The sequence below is a fragment of the Rana temporaria genome, chromosome 10 (assembly GCF_905171775.1).
Source record: "Rana temporaria chromosome 10, aRanTem1.1, whole genome shotgun sequence".
Classification (NCBI taxonomy): domain Eukaryota; kingdom Metazoa; phylum Chordata; class Amphibia; order Anura; family Ranidae; genus Rana; species Rana temporaria.
The window spans coordinates 103,207,510-103,225,307 of record NC_053498.1 but is presented as its reverse complement, the minus strand read 5'-3'; the positions used below and the strand labels follow the sequence as shown (position 1 = coordinate 103,225,307).

General features: G+C 42.0%; 1 protein-coding gene across 3 annotated transcripts in view; it reads left to right on the top strand.

Annotated features, from left to right (window-relative positions):
* Positions 1–17,798, top strand: part of CFAP74 (cilia and flagella associated protein 74) — a 195,612-nt gene that overhangs the window by 31,247 nt on the left and 146,567 nt on the right. For all 3 annotated transcript variants that reach the window (XM_040325889.1, XM_040325888.1, XM_040325887.1), the window contains exons 8-11: positions 1,629–1,739; positions 5,337–5,439; positions 6,269–6,426; positions 15,061–15,265. In XM_040325889.1, coding sequence (XP_040181823.1) covers positions 1,629–1,739; positions 5,337–5,439; positions 6,269–6,426; positions 15,061–15,265 — 577 coding nt within the window. The remainder of the gene's footprint in view (positions 1–1,628; positions 1,740–5,336; positions 5,440–6,268; positions 6,427–15,060; positions 15,266–17,798) is intronic.

Genomic DNA, 17,798 nt, shown 5'->3' with positions numbered 1-17,798 from the left:
TACTTCCATTATTTCATGCTCACAGCCTTGACTTCAAATTGTCACAATATGGCCTTACCGATCCGTCTTTTCACACACAAGCGCCGCGGGGCCTCTTGAGGGCCTCCTCTTTCCTGCGCTCCACCAGATGGCTCAGTACAGAGAATTTGTTCTCAGAACAGGCCCCGCTTTCACTTGACCTTTGGAGGGTCAACCAGCTTTCTCACTTTCTCGGTTCACTGCCCAAGTCGGCCCACTTCCCCAGAGAGCTTCACCCTTTTGAGGAACTCTGTACGGGCGAGGGTCCGATCCGGAGGTCCTTATCCACCTCATACAAATCCTTGCTAGATCTCCATGCCACTGAAGACCCACCATTCTTGGCTAAATGGGAAAGGGACTTACACGTCACTTTCGCGGAACCCCAAAAAGACCGCATTCTCTTTTTCGCGCAGAAATCTTCACTTTGCAGCAAATACCAAGAGACCACATATAAAATAGTGACACGATGGTACAGGACCCCTTCGGTTCTGGCTAAGATATTTCCACTACAACCTGACCAATGCTGGCGATGCGGCCTACACGCAGGCACGCTATTGCATGTATTCTGGGATTGCCCTGTGCTCCAATCTTTCTGGCAACCGGTTCTTAAACTCATACAGAAACTCACGGATGTCCCCCTCCAGGATAACCCGGCTGCAGGTCTCCTTAACCTTACCCCCTTATCACGGAAGAGATACCATAAATCCCTCCTCAAGCATCTCCTTAACGCTGCCCGGGCCAGCATTCCACCTCTCTGGAAGCAACAGTCAGCTCCCACGGTGGCCCACTGGTTCGCAAGGGTGGGGGACATTGAACAAATGGAGGACCTGACCTCCGCGCTGCGAGACAAATCTGAGGAACATAGGGTTAGATGGATTCACTGGAACATCTTTCGCTTCTCTGACGAATTCACCCAATACATGGCTGGATCCACTGTATAGGATCACCAGCACCTGTTTAGCGTTATCAATTTAGGCTCCCGGGGGGTAATTGTCCCTCCCTTTCCTGTCTCCACCCACCCCACCCCTTTTTTTTTTTTTTTCTCCTCTCTCTCTCTCCCGTCTTTCCTACCATTCTTCTTCCTCTCTCTCCTTTCTTTCTTTCCCTTCTTCTCTTTCTTTTCACTCCTCTCAATAATAGGCAAAAAGCCGAGATGAGCACAGACGTTTGTTTATCCTGTATTAGACTTCAGCGAGCAGTTAGACGCTGACTATATGGTGCTTCTTGCCCGCCTGTAAGGGTGAGGTACGATCATCATGTTTCACATGCTCATTGCAATATATCGATACTGTGAAGTTGTATTTTATGCTTGTTTCTGTGTATTATCCTTAAATAAAGAATTAAAAAAAAAAAAAAATTGTCACAATAGAAATACCTGCGCTAAATTAAACAGGGAGTCGGGAGCTTCTGACAGATAGACTGTAAGGGTATTTAATTAAAAGTAACCCTGACAGTCTTATATTTTAGACACTGTAATCATCAAATAACACAAGTACAAATTAACAATTCTTTGTTCACAGCTTAGTTTCAATGGGTTAAAGATAAAACAACCTTGTTATTGGATAAATATAAAATAGTGAATTTATATCTTATGTTTTTGATCATTTCAGGCAGGAAATGAGCAAGATAAAAGAACGGGAGCAACGGTATCGTAAAGTGGTTGCAGATGCACAGAAGAATCATGAAAAAGCTGTTCAGTTCTTGAAGGAAACAATGACAAGGTTTTAAAGTTGTCAGTTTTCTCTAAAATAATTTGCTCGCTGTTGGTTTGGCCTTTGGCTTCCTATGTATGTGAGATCTACTGACTGAAAACCATCGAAATCTTTAAACACCTTTAATCACATCTGGCAAAATGTAATTCCAGTCTTCAGTCTTGATGTGCATAGGCTCCCTTTAGGCATGGCACTGGCCCACCGCGTATACTTGTTGTAGAAGACAATATGGCAAGAACAGTACTCTACCAAGTAGGCTATTTTTTAGCCAGACGATGCCCCTAGGATACATAGTAAACTAGTACTGATGATCCAATAGTCCCAACAGTACCTTTTTTTTTTTTTCACTTGACTAACACACACTTGCTTAAATTATATGAGAATTGATACAATTTGCATTTATTTAACCACTTCCCCTCCCTAGGACCTACCCATATTTATTTGGAACGTGAAGTTATACCAGGAGTATAGTTTCACTGCATTACTTCTGGTATTAAAATTTGCAGCTGGCGTTGATCTTTGATGTAAAAGTGATCTGAACAGCTCTACAGCCGCTCAATCACTTTTACAGGCCACAAAAAGGTGTCCTCCACTGGGGAGCCTGAACCCTGCTACACTCTGTCGGACCGGCTGCAGACAGGGGAGAAGGAGGAACATCTGTTCTCCCCCTTCCATTGTGACTAATGATGCCGGATGCAGTGCGTTTCCTTGCCAAACACACAACCAATATTGTTTAACCCATTGTAATAGCAATAAAGTTGAATAAAAATGTTTTTTAAGAAACAAAGCAATAATTCTAGCAGCAAAGTTCATATTTAAAGAAGAATTATGGGCAAAGCGCTTAGTTCTGCACTCCTGTGACACAGATTCAGCCGAAAGCAGGCTAAAGTATACTGCCAGCTGATGTCCTAGTGCAGGGATCCCGACGACGTTTGGTATTACAGGCCTACAATATAAAATGGCAAATGTCCATGGCAACATTCAAAACAATGTACCGCTTTCAGCATCAAAAATATGACATAATCATACTGCCAGGGAGGTTAAGGAGTAAAAACACCTGGATATCTTTAGAGTAGTCCCCACACCCCTGTCAACGGCAGCAACCACTTTCTCCCAGTGCTCACTCCACTTTTAACTATATAAAAATAAACAAATAAAGAGCCATCATGGTGCTTACCGATTATACGAATTACTAATTTTAATTTAATAATAAAATAACACTTGCATAATCTTGAGGACAGTTAACTGGTGCACTAGAGCATAAATCAACTTAAAGTGTTACTAAGCCCACAGCAGTAGAATTAGTGGGTTTACGCAGTAAAGCATGCTTGTTATACTCACTGTGGAACCTAAGCGGTTAATCATCTGCACTGGGTAAAAAGGCTGTTTTATCCTGTCCTCTCTGATCCACTTCCCTAGAAGGCACTCTACACATGCTCAGTTTGGTGTGTATTGCTAGATATTTTTTTTCTTTTTCATGGGGAGGGTGCATGTGATCAGCACAGGGCCAAACAGCACTGTCCAGACAGAGGGTCAGGGGTCATGCCGCCTAATACGACAGTCAGAGGAGAATGAAAACTCCTCCTACAAGCTTTAACCAGACACTGATAGAAATCACAAGACTACTATATACTGCTAATGAAAAAGGGAATTTAGCAGTTTATATTTACTAAAATAATTGCATTTCCATGTTCTGTGTACTGTGGGAGACCAGATATAGTGAATGCAGGGTCCTGGGCTTAGTGACACTTTAACTGGACAATGCCCCAATAAAGGGATTTCAGATCGGCAATCCAAGTATGTGATTCCTTCACCCACTTCAGGGTTTGCGCAATTATGTCATAGGCTCCAGCATACCTCCCAACAGTTTGAGATGAGAGTGAGGGACACCTACTAGCAAATATATGTAGGCATAGGACACGCCCTCTGCCACACCCCCTTAAAGCAGAATTAACAAAAAAAAAAGTTAAATAAAAATCCACAAGGCTTTTTTTATCACTAGTATTCCTTTTTATTGGCGTTTGAAATGTACAAATGCATCAATTTAGAAATTGGATGAAAGGCTTAGCACTGGGAAACATTGTTTTAACCACTTATCCATCGCCCGCCATCAAATGATGGCAGGAGGAAGACCTTATTGTTCTGGGCGGACGTCATATGATGTCACGCCTTCCAAAGCCACTAGGGGGACCCGATGCACGTGCCCGATGGCCGCTGGGCACCCGCGATAGCCCAGTGTAAACACACAGATCCACGTCCTGTCAGGGAGAGGAGACCGATGGTGTGTCCCTTGTACATAGGGACAACCATCGGTCACCTCCCCCAGTCAGTCCCCTCCCCCCACAGTAAGAATCACTCCCTAGGGAACACATTAACCCCTTGATCACTTCCTAGTGTTAACCCCTTCCCTGCCAGTAATATTTATATAGTAATCAATGCATTTTTATAGCAGGGATCGCTGTATAAATGTGAATGGTCCTAAAAATGTGTCAAAAGTGTCCGATGTGTCCGCCGCAATATCGCAGTCATGATAAAAATCGCTGATCGCCGCTATTACTAGTAAAAAAAATAATAATAAAAATGCTATAAATCTATCCCCTATTTTGTAGCTGTTATAACTTTTGCGCAAACCAATCAATATACGCTTATTGTGATTTTTTTTTTACCAAAAATATGTAGAAGAATACATATCGGGCTAAACTGAGGAAAAAATTTGTTTAAAAAAAAAAAATGGATATTTTATTATAGCAAAAAGTAAAAAAATATATATATATTTTTTTTTCAAACTTGTCCCTCTTCTTTTGTTTATAGCGCAGGAAATAAAAATTGCAGAGGTGATCAAATACCACCAATAGAAAGCTCTATTTGTGGGGAAAAAATTATAAAAATTTCATTGGGGTACAGTGTTGCATGACTGCGCAATTGTCATTCAAAGTGTGACAGCGCTGAAAACTTAAAAATGGATTGGACAGGAAGGGGGTGAAAGTGCCCTGTAGGCAAGTGGTTAAAGAAGAAAAAAGTGAATTTTATATACAACTATATAGATCAGACCAAAATGAGGGACAAATGAGGAGAAAAGAGGGACAGAGGGACATTGGTCCAAATCAGGGACAGTCCCTCAAAATAAGGGACAGTTGGGAGCTATGGGCTCCAGTGTTTAGCGTGGATTGGAACGTTGATTTAACTTTTTTTTTCATTCAGCCCATCTAGCCAAGAATGGTCAGTTGTAATATGGTAGGTGATACAGAAAGCTAGGAGGATGAAAGTTACAGAGCAGATGCTTCGGGATTTGCACTGCCAATGACCCTGTGAGGTGCTCTTGAGATTGTTGCTACAGTGGAACTCAGATTAAGATAAATTAAGTGAAATTGCTGATTTTAGTACAGCTGTAGCATTTGCTAAAAAGCGATGCTCATACCGGTTAGAAATGACCATAGTTTAGGTTAAATCTATTTAGAATGTACAGTATAAATGCTAAAACAAGGCAACATTCCTTAAATACAGAATGGCCGCTCTGCTAATGAGCAGCTGTTGTTGCAGTGAAACGTACAGTATCTACAGTTTTCATTGTGAGGTATGTGACTTGATATTTATTCACACCAACAGAGTTCGTGAGGAAGAATCTGAAAAAGAGAAGAAAAGCAGAGAAGAAATGGAGAAGAGGATGCATGCTGTCCTCTCTCTGAAGAAGAATATATCTACAAACCGGGTACAGTAATGGGGAGCAGAAATCACGTCTTCTGCACATATTAGCTGGGGCTGGTTTTGTTCAGGTCTGGGGCAGTATGGTGTATTGCCAATGCACTTTTTATACAATTGTATGTCCTCTATATTGGCAGAATTTTCTGTACCCTAGTTATCCACTTTAATACTTAAAGCAACTCTTTTGCTAAACTGAAATTGTAAATAAAAGCTCTCCCTTTAAAAAGATAATACTTATTATCCCACTGCTCTTTAGAAGTTAACAATTCTGGGAGTGTTGGTCTCCTGGTCTTCTGATTCCTCCCTCTATCCTCCACTCCGTGATTGGACTCAGTAGGGACATGGAAATTTGTGAGAGGTACCAAGAACCACTTTGGGGGACCAGAAAGAGCGAGCATCCAAAAAGACTTTCAGAGACTGTTATTCAATTCGTTTTGGCTCACACCCTGTATTGCGATGACCAAGTATCAGATGCAGCCACCAGTGATCGTCTCGTTTCAATTTCCTAGTTCATAAACTATAGAACAGTTACTAGGGGTATGATACCTATTTATTTCCCATTTTACTATGTACCGGCTTTCATCAATCAGCACAATACAATGAACTTGTTTTATAACAGCAGAAGCTGTGCACCATGGTAGATATCTGTACTGATATAGAACCCTGTATAGAAGCAATGTAAATGCCATAGCATAAAGATGGAATTAAATATTGTAATTGTGCATATCAATAGAAGGCTTCATTATGTCATTTTTATACACAGCAACAGCAACTGTGTGAGGGTCAGCTATTGCATGTTTTTTGTCTATAAATTACATTTTCCTAATCTTGTACAGGAAAACCTGCGTGTCGTGGAATCTCGAAACAAAGCACAGGCAGCTATCGCTAAAAAGCAAGAGATGCTGGAAAAAGAGGAGGTACTCGCTAAAGGTGGAGATGTTACAAAGTATATTATCCATCAGAAGCGACTTCAGGAATTTGAGAGACAGAAGAAGTAAGTGTGGTCTATGATAAGTTCACATTATTTTACATTTTTTTGCTCTGTCATTCTTATTACAGCTGAATTTGTTTGGGGAAAAAAACATCTATGATTTTAAATGTCAGTATTCCTCCAAAAGGAATTTTTTTGAGTTCCCTATACATTTTCCAAAGGTATTTTGCACTATTTGACAGGTGATTTTTGAAGTATTAGGCCCCTTTCACACGGGGCGGATCAGTAATGATCCACCTCCGTATGTCCGTAAGCTCAGCGGGGATCGCTCCGTATATCCCCGCTGAGCCGGCGGATGACAGGGCGGTCTCCGCACACTGTGCAGGGACCGCCCTGTCTTTTCTCCGCTCTCCCCTATGGGGGGGAGCGAATGAACACGGACCGTATGCCCCGTGTTCATCCGATCCGCTCTGCAGATGGAAGAAAAAATAGGATTTCCTTCCGTCTGCAAAATCGGATGTTTGCGGAGGCGGACGATTACGGGTGTCAGCGGATGTTCATCCGCTGACACCCGCAATCACATAGGGACCAATGTATGTCCCTTTTTCATCCGCAAATGGATGGATGAAAAAGCGGACATACGGTCCGCACGTGTGAAAGGGGCCTAAGGGTTTTCAGATATAACTGACCCTTAGGCCTTCACACAGGTTTCAACTTTTATAAGAGCAGTGTGTATAGCAAGTATTATACAGGTATCTGCACCCCCCTCCCCCCTGAAAGGTGCCAAATGTGACACTGGAGGGGTTCCGAAAAGCGGAGGTTCACTTTTTGTGTGGACCTCCGCTTTAAGCTTTAGCGCTATGTGAAGCTTGTTGAAAGCCTGCTAAAGATCACTAGCAGCTTCTGTACAGTTAGAGCCAGCACCCAAGATGGCATATCAAGATACGTATTTAATATTCCCAAACCTGAACTGAAGACTTCTTTAGCCCAGGTTCACACTGCTGCAGGATTGAAATTGTTCAGCTGAATTCTCACAATTTCATACCCGCATGTCAGTCCGACTTCCGGGCGATTTTAGAGACCTCTGTGCAAGTTCCTGCACAGATGTCTATTGAAATTGCACCGGAAGCCGCCAAATGTAATACAGAAACAAGTTTTAGGAATTGGTGCGGCGCCGCAAAGTTGGAGTTGCACCGATTCGGATGGTTCCATTGCCAGCAATAGCCGCCAATTTGGCATGTGATTTGACATGTCAAATCGCATCAGTGTGAATTCAGTGTGAATCTAGGCTTAAGGTCTCTTTCACACAGGCAATCGAGGGGGGCATAAAAACAAGCAGCAGGTTCAACAAAGTTGCTTTAAAACTTGCTAGAAGCTTTACATATGCTTTGTGGAAGCATGCTATGGGCATTTTGTACTAAGACAAGCTAAGCCTGTACTGCGATCTCCTGAGAATGATAGTTGACTGACTGGCTGTCTGTGGTTGCAGGTTCACCTTGTTCAGTTTATTTTTCTGGGACTAATTGCTGTGTAATCACCAGATGGCCACCTAGCAATGGATAAGCTGACTGCAGAATTCAGTAACATATTCAAATCTATTTAAAATCGAGTGGATTTCAGTCCTCTATGGCATCCATTATGAATGTTGTGATTCGCTCTTTTGGCAGCCTGTACTAAGTTCATTGTCAAGGATTTATTTATCTCTCAGGTTCAGCCAGTCTGGCATTTGTCACATATTTGTCACTAGGCATTGTTACAACATAAACTAATAACACATTGCCAGCGCGGCAACAAAGCAATGATTAGGAATTTAATATTTACAGCTATAATTGTGCTGGGCTCTGTATAAACTGAAATCTATTTCTACATTTTAGTCTTTTATGTGATTGTTTCATGATACACTGCACTGTGCTGTTAAAGAAAATTAGTCAGAAATTGAAAATTGTACAAATGTGAATCTTCACTCGTAAATGATTATTTTTTTTGCCAAAAAAATATTTTATCGATAATTAGAATATAAGTACAGCCGTGGCTCTCTGGGATACGTTTGAATGACGTTATTTAAAGTTTGTGATTAGAGAGAGGAAAAAAAACACATGCTCTGCACTACATGAGCATTTCCAGGTTTTGTCTCTTTAAAAACACTGCAGCTGCAGAAAAATATCTTGTCACATGTCTGGTGAGATCCTGGCTTGGGATTGCAGGACACATCTCATCAGGGCCGCCATCAGGAATTATGGGGCCCCTTACACAGCTTGGGGGGGGGGGGGTGCTGCCACCTGAAATTGAGAAGCGGGGGGGGGTTGTCATTTTATTTCATTTTATATATAAAAAATGAAATAAAAAAATCTATGAAAAAAATATATTTTTTTTATAAAAAAAAGGGGGGGGTTGTCATCCGGGTCCCTGGGGACCTCCGGACCCCTAAAAAAAAAAAAAAAATTGTCCCTTTAATAAAAAATAAAATAAAAATATATTAAAAAATATATATTTTTTTATAAAAAAAAAAGAAAAAAAGGGGTGTTGCCATTTGGGGCCCTGAGGACCTCTGGACCCCTAAAAAAAAAGGGGGGGTTGCCATCCGGGCCCCTGGGGACCTCCGGGGCCCTTACAGGTGTACTGCCTGTACCCCCCTGATGGCGGCCCTGCATCTCATACCTCCCAACCACTGTCCCCAAATACAACCAGCTGTCAGGAAAGAATAAAGCATCGGTCAAACGTGGCATGAAATGGCCGCGGCACTTTATTGGTGATAACATAACAAATAACATTAAACATTAATCTCTGAGGCATTAATCAGATCACAATACACAAGTTACTTCAGACTTTATTTTGGTCCAGTTGTCAGAACTCAAGCCATAACCAACATCATAACATTTTCCAAGACCCCCCTGACTTCCAGAGTGTCAGCACCACAAGTGAACGTGACGGGTGGGCGGGAGATTTTGTTCACGCTGAGAGGCACACTGACGCTACCGGGGGTTCTTATATAGGCTCCCAGCAGCCTTCCAGAATCTTCTGTGGGATCTGATTGAACCATCCAAATCCTCCATTACCATATTTAAAGGTCCAGGACCCCTAACTACCCCCACCTATTACTTTAATAAAAAACACCACCATACTAGCCTAGGGAAGGGGGTGGCCGCAATCCCAAGGAAGTGTGCCCAAATGTTCGTGGTCACATTAGCCATTCTGTAGTAAGCGGACAATGATGCCTTTGCTGCCCTAAAAAAACAAGCAGTTCTGGCAGTCTTGTCTGAGCATTTCCCAGGTGGACTACAAAGTACCCCCCTTATGTTACGGAGATGAGGTGAGGGTGAGAGGTTCTGAAGTCTCAGGCAGGATTGACAACGCTGCTGGGGATTTCAGTGTGCAGGTAAAACATCTAACAGTGCTGTAGTGCAATATATTGCGTAGGAGGTACCTAGAGAAGACCGTGTTTTTCTTTTTGCTTCAATTAGTACAACATACGGTACCTAAGCCCAGTTATTAACCTAATCTTTTTCCACTGTAACTTAAAATGCAGAAATCACCCTCTATTACACAGTACTTACCCAACAGAGGTTCTGTGCTCCCTCCAGCTCTTCTCCAGCCGCAATACCGTGGGCAGCCCTGGATTTGTGTACAGGAAGGGCTACAGATTAGCAGCTTAGGTAGAGGCAGTTAGTAATAATGAGATGCAGATGTGGTTAAACAGGTTTAGGTCTGCTATAAGGTCTGCTGTCCCTTTTTGTTAAATGGCACTTGTTTATTGAACTCAACAGTTGTACATAAGTATATACAGTGGATATAAAAAGTCTACACCCCCCCCCCCCCACCGTTAAAATGTCAGGTTTCTGTGATGTAAAAAATGAGACTGATAAATAATTTCAGAACTTTTTCCACATTCAATGTGACCTATAAACTTTTTCCACATTCAATGTGACCTATAAACTGTACATCTCAGATGAAAAAAAAAATGAAATGTTTTAGGGGGTGGAGTAAAAATAAAAAAAAATAAAGTAATGTGGTTGCATAAGTGTGCATACCCTCTTATAACTGGGAATGTAGCTTTGTTCAGAAACAAGCAATCACATACAAACTCTTGGTAAATAGAAGTCAGTTCACACCTGCCATCATTTTAAAGTGCCTCTGATTACCTCCAAATAAAAGTTCAGCTGTTCCAGTAGGTCTTTCCTGACATTTTCTTAGTCGTATCCTACAGCAAAAGCCATGGTCCGCAGAGAGCTTCCAAAGCATAAGAGGGATCTCATTGTTAAAAGGGATCAGCCAGGAGAAGGGTACAAAAGAATTCCCAAGGCATTAGATATGCCATGGAACACAGTGAAGACAGTCATCAAGTGGAGAAAATATGGCACAACAGTGACATTACCAAGAACTGGATGTCCCTCCAAAATTGAAGAAAAGACCAGAAGAAAAACAGGTCAGGAAGGCTGCCAAGAGGCCTACAGTAACTTCAAAACGGCTGCAGGAATATCTGGCAAGTACTGGCTGTGTGGTACATGTGACATCAATCTCCTGTATTTTTCATATGTCTGGGCTGTGGTGTAGAGTGGAAAGACGAAAAGAAAAACATCCAAGCTCGGTTAAATTTTGCAAAAACACTTCTGAAGTCTCCCAAAAGCATGTGGGAAAATGTGTTATGGTCTAATGAAACCAAGGTTGAACTTTTCAGCCAAAATTAAAAAAAAAAACTCTGCACGTCACCAAAAGAAAACAATACACACAGTGAAGCATGGTGGTGGCAGCATCATGCTTTGGGGTCGTTTTTCTTCAGCTGGAACAGGGGCATTAGTCAACGTAGAGGGAATTATGAACAGCTCCAAATACCAGTCTATATTGACACAAAACCTTCAGGCTTATGCTAGAAAGCTTAACATGAAGAGGAACTTCATCTTTCAGCATGACAACTACCCAAAGCTTTCATCCAAATCAACTAAGGAATGGCTTCACCAGAAGAAGATTAAAGTTTTGGATTGGCCCAGCCAGAGCCCAAACCTGAATCCGATTGAAAATCTGTGGGGTGATCTGAAGAGGGCTGTGCACAGGAGGTGCCCTCGCAATCTGACAGACTTGGAGAGTTTTTGCAAAGAAGAGTGGGCAAATATTGCCAAGTCAAGACGTGCCATGCTGACAGACTCATACCCAAAAAGACTGAGTGCTTTAATAAATTCAAAAGGTGCTTCAACAAAGTATTAGCTTAAAGGGGTTGTAAAGGTACAATTTTGTTTTCCTTAATAGCTTCATTTACCTTAGTGCAGTCCTCCTTCACTTACCTCATCCTTCAATTTTTCTTTTACATGTCCTTATTTCTTCTGAGAAATCCTCACTTCCTGTTCTTCTGTCTGTAACTCCACACAGTAATGCAAGGCTTTCTCCCTGGTGTGGAGTGTCGTGCTCGCCCCCTCCCTTAGACTACAGGAGAGTCAGGACGCTCTCTATGTTGCAGATAAAGGAGCTGTGTGTTAGTGGGCGTCCTGACTCTCCAGTAGTCTAAGGGAGGGGGCGAGCTTGACACTCCACACCAGGGAGAAAGCCTTGCATCAGGCCTCGTACACACGACCGAGTTTCTCTGCAAAAAACAGCAAGAAACTAGCTGGTATTTTTTTTTTGCCGAGGAAACCGGTCGTGTGTACACTTTTCGATGAGGAAACTGTCGAGGATCTCGTCGAGCCAAAAAGAGAGCATGTCTTCTTTTTCCTCGACGGGAATGGAGAAATTTGGCTCGCCGAGATCTTTGACAGCCTAACAAGGAACTCGACGAGCAAAACGATGTGTTTCGCCCGTCGAGTTTCTCGGTCTTCTGTACGAGGCTTTACTGTGTGTAGTTACAGACAGAGAAACAGGAAGTGAACATTTCTCAGAAGAAATAAGGACATTTAAAAGCAAAATGGAAGGATGAGGTAAGTGAAGGAGGACTGCACTAAGGTAAAGGAAGCTATTTAGGGAAACAAAATTGTACCCGTACAACCCCTTTTAAGGGTATGCACACTTATGCAACCATATTATTTTATTTTTTTATTTTTACTTCCCTCCACCTAAAAGATTTCAGTTTAATGTTTAATTGATTTGTACAGTTTATAGGTCACATTAAAGGCAAAAAAGATTCTGAAATGATTTATCTTTGTCTCATTTTTTACATCACAGAAACCTGACATTTTGACAGTGGTGTGTAGACTTTTTATATCCACTGTACCTCCATATATATTCATAATATAAGTACAAATATATTTCAGGAGGCCACCCTGAACTTATTGAGAGAGTAGACTTACACCATAGATCCCAAATTTTACCTAATTTTAGGAGACAATACATAATGTTTTCATAGGTGATAATCTGATTAACCAATGATTTCCACTGGGCTACATTAGGGAATGATGGACTCATTCATTTAATATATATGGCTTCATAAGCCATAAACAAAGTTTCTCGCCCAAATATTTCAGTATAGTGTGGCCAGTATTATTTGTCTAGTATACCAAAATAACAAACGTCAGGTGTACGGTAAAGAGGAAGTTGCAGTAAAGTGTTGAGCACAGTAACTGCTTACTGCCAGAAGTCACATATAATCCGACAACCCCAAATAAGTTACATTTATTCTGCCTGAGGCTCATTACATCTTCTGCAGTTGGGAGTGACCACATGTCCCATTTTCTGCAGTTGGGGGGTGACCACATGTCCCATTTTCTGCAGTTGGACAGAGGCAGACATGTGTTAATGGATACTTTAAGCCTGGTCATGCATGGAATGAAATTTTATCAGTGACTGGCCGAATTTCCATCCATGTATGGGTAGGCTGGTTGTACACATGTCCATCTATCTATGTGGGGTAATGCCCATTCTATAGGTGTAGGCGGCTATATATGTAGCTGGCTGAAAAACTCCCTGAAATGGCAGCATCCTCTCTTGCCTTGATGCTGGGATGTTGCTGAGGCACTCCCAGCTGATATTGATCACCCCCCCACCATCACAGGGGTGAGCTCCCATACCCCAGCATACATGTGGTCCATTATCTCAGTTGCAGCAGCTATGGGCTCAGATTTACTGAGACAGGGAAGCAAAAGCACACGTGAGGGAGTTTGAATCAGCTGGGAGTGTCTTAGCAATGTCCTAGGAGCAAGACAGGATGGGATGATGCCTTCTCTGGAAGTTTTTCTGCCAGGCTTCAAGAGATACATAAATGGCCCACATCTATAGCAAAGACATTATTTAACTTTGGTCAAAACTGCAGTTTGTTTTTATCCACAGGTTCCCCTTACCTGCATAGACACTTATGTTTGTTAAACAATATATTTCCAAATTCAGTTGAACCTTCATCACTGAATAAAACAAAAATAAAGGAGAAATATTATCAGAACTGGAGCAGACAGAATATGGAGCTGTGCATGGCAACCAATCAGCTTCCATTTTCAGCTTGTTCCATTAGGCTGGGTTCACACTGCAGCACACTCCGGCTCACAGCAGGAGTCCGGTGTGTCTCCATTCACAGTTTCAGGTCTGATTTCAGCACAAATTTGTGTCTGAATTCGGATCTGAAATGAACCAAAAGATGCACAGGACTCCTATGCAATTCGCACTGGAGATGTGTGAACCGGCTCCATAGAGAGCCGGTCACAATCTCCTGCTATGCGAATTGGATCCGGAGAAACGCAACAGTGTGAACCTAGCTTTAAATTTTGAAAATGAAAGATAGCAGTTGATTGGTTCCCATGCACAGCTATTCCAGGTTCTAGCTGCTCTGGTTTGGGTAAATGTCCCTGATAGTGCCTAATAGCATTAAATACGTGTGTTCTGTAACACTTAGTTCTGTATTTAAGAATATGTCTGCGCCCATGCGCGCAACGATTCCGGCGCAAGTCAACAGCTGTTTTCTATTTGTGTAAGTATGCTCTGTGTTGCAATAATTGTTCCTGCGCACGAAAATGCGCCAACATGTTCGTAAATCAGCCCCTTGGCCTGACAGAACTATCTGTTTTAGGCTGCATTCACACCAGAGCGTTTTCAGTTTTTAAAATGCTTGTGAAACGCCCAAAAAACGCCCAACAAGCCAAATCCTATTCATTTCAATGGCACCTGTTCACATCTGAGCGTTTTGTCACCGGAAGCAAAAGCCTAAAAAATGCCCTAAGCTCAGAAAAGAACATGAGCTTATTTGGGGCAGATTACAGGCATTTTTACACTGGTGACCTGAACAAAATTGCTGAAAAAAACGTTGCGTAATCCCGGTAAAAATGCAATAAAAATGCAGCAAATCGCAGTGAAAAAGCGCAAATTTAAAACGCTCAGGTGTGAATGCAACCTTAACCATAGCAGCTAATCAGTCTCTAAGCAAGATTTTCCAGTGTATGTGATTAATTTTAATTTATAGTTATATTTTTTAGCCAGAAATAGAAAAATAAAGCAATCTGGTTGGTTATCTTGTGCATCCCAGACACTACCACATTGCACAAGTCCATGATTTACCGTTGAATTGTTCTCTTTTTACCATAAAGTAATGGAATGAAACCTTATAATGTTGAGAATTGAATTACAGATTTTCAAAGATTTACCAAATTTAAACCATAAAAACAGGAAATTCATTTTTGCCACTTGCTGCGTTTCCCTATATACTGTGTATATATACAGCATAAAAAAAAATATATAATGTGTTTCAAGTAAATATGGTAATTTGTACTTTACTAATGCTTTCACACGCAGGGAATTTGAAGAGTCCCAAAAATTAAGAAAGCAAGAGATTATTAGTCGAATTTTACAAGAGGAAGCCAGCCAAGCGAAACAGAAAAAACAGACTTCGTCTACAGAAATGAGTAAAAGTCGGGAAAGCACGAAACTCCGAGCCAAAACCATACAATATATCCAGTCAGCCATTTTGACGGAGCCCGATGAGGAGCCTGTGGTTACAGTAAGTGCTCTCTTCTTGCACAGCCAGCTAATTAGTCCTTATAGCCCTTCCTCTGCATTTATGACCATAGATGCTACTTTTAAATGACATTTTAGTAATAAATCTAAAAACCCAAACTTTCTTTTTTAAGTTTAGGATAGAGTGGTGATTGGTTGGTGCCCCATGTCAGGTTTTGATTGCTCTCTGTGTTCCAGTTAAGGTGGCCATACATATAGATTTTTTTCACACAGCCTATTCCTCCATCCATGCTAGACAGTGCGGATGGACAAAATTCCAGCTGTGCCTATTGTATCTTGACAGCCAGCCCTGTCAGTTGTCAGAATATCCAAACAGCGGCTGACATGGCCATCCACCGAGCGAATTATAGCAGGTTCAACGGGAACTGCTCGAAATTTGAACAGTGTATGGCCAGCTTTAGGAAGATTTATCCTCTCTGTTCCGTTAACAACTTTAGCCTCTGTATTTTTGCTGATAATGACTGAAACTACAGCTGAAAGTGAGGGAAAATCCAAAATGTTATATTGTCATCACAACAAGAATAATAGGGAAATCTTCTGATGGGGACTTCTTGCTGAGTCTACGGGACAGAAATCCAAGGGAAATCTCCCTAGCAGGGACACAAGGAGCAAAAAAAAAAACTGAAGTTTTATCCATTTTCTACTGTATCCAAAATGAAAAACGTTTAAAGAAAACCTGTCAAGCATACAGTATGAATTTGGTAACATTCACAGCTGCATTTAAATACACAGGAAATCCTTATTGCTAGACTCATAATAAATGTTGCTTCAGCCACTTAGTGAGTGACTGACCTGGAACAAGCATGCAGCCAGCGAAGTGTTGGGAAAGTATAACTGCGGCTGCTAGTCCGTAAGCAGTTAAAGGAGATGTATGGAGGTGCTAAAGAAATAAGCATACATACTCGCCTTTATGTGATACTGCAGCTGTCCTCTGCCGGTGTTCTGCCGAAATGTGTCCCCCTGGCGGATAATGCCCGCTTTGGACTGCGCAGGTGCAGCTCTCTAGCTCTGAAAATTGCCGAACATGAAGAACTGTGCGTGAGCTGTAGACTGCGCCTTCGCAATAAACAGGGCATTGTGACGGTCGTTGCCGCACGCTCCCAATGCTCGCTCCACTCTGCAAGGGGGGCGGGTGTATTACTATTATATCGTGTAAGGGACGGATGGCACAAACTCGCCCACCAACAGTGCAAAACTCGACCTTCTTTTCAAACACCCGCCCCCCCCCTTGCTGACGATATAATAGTAATACAAACGCCCCCCTTTGCAGAGTGGAGCGAGCATCGTGAGCGTGCGTCAGCTTGGGCACAATATTGTGCTCATTGCGCATGCGCCGTGTCCAGGTGATTCACAGCTGTGTTGAGCTTCAGCTGTTTTTGGAGGTCCGCTGCGCCTGCGCAGGACAGAGCAGGAGGTCAGCTGTGCCTGCGCAGGACAGAGCGGGCAAAATCTGCCGAGGGATAATTCTCGGCAGGACACCGGCTCTAAGCCAAAGAACTGAATTATGACATGGCCGCTGATTTTTACGATCTCAGTCAGCTCTGAGCAGAGAGCAGAAACTCAGTCACCGCTCACCTCTGTGCCCCCCACCAGTTCTAACTGCAGGGCTAGACTGGAGAGACGGCACGGGCACTACTGGCTTTGGGTCTCAACCTTGCAATGAGAGCCAGAAGCAGCTGTCAATAAGGCAGCTGGTTGGATCCTGACACAATGGGTGAGATCATTCCAGAGCCTTGAGTGGCTTTGCGATTTCAACTTTAGCCCACTGTTGGCTGATTGTGGGTCACAGGAGAGCACAAGTAAGTAGTGAATCCATTTCTAATGCCGCGTACATACGGTCGTTTTTTGTGATGAAATAAAACAAAGTTTTTCATCATGAAAAAAAACAAAGTTTTTCTAACTTCATCATAAAAAACGACGTTGCTCACACACCATCGTTTTCTGAAAATGCTCTAGCAAAGCGCGGTTACGTACAACACGTACGACGGCGGTTGTTTTTTTTTTAAGACAAACGATGTGAAGCCCACACACGATCATTTTAAATGACGTTTTTAAAAACGTTGTTTTATTTCATCACAAAAAACGACCGTGTGTACGCGGCATAAAGGTATTTTTGTGTGGTGAGTAAAACTGTGAACTACAGAACCCCTCCTAGGGTGATAACAATTCTCCATATGAAAGAGCTTTGTCACCCTGGGACAGGAAGTGTTACTGTGAGGACCACCAGGTAAAAATAAAGGAAAAAGACCTTAAAAAAAAAAAGAAGAAAACTAATACAGCCTCTACATCTGAGAACTGCTGTGCTGTGATATCCTACATTTTGTTATTTATTTTAGATACATTGTGATTTTTTTTTTATTTAAAAAAAGGGAAAACTGAATGTTATTTAGGTAACTTTGTGGTCACAAAAGCATCCAGATCTGTTCTGTTTGAAATTATAATGAGCCATTGAGCTTTATAATAAAACTCACTTACATTTTTACTCTATCAATGCAAAATGCAATGAGGCTTCATAA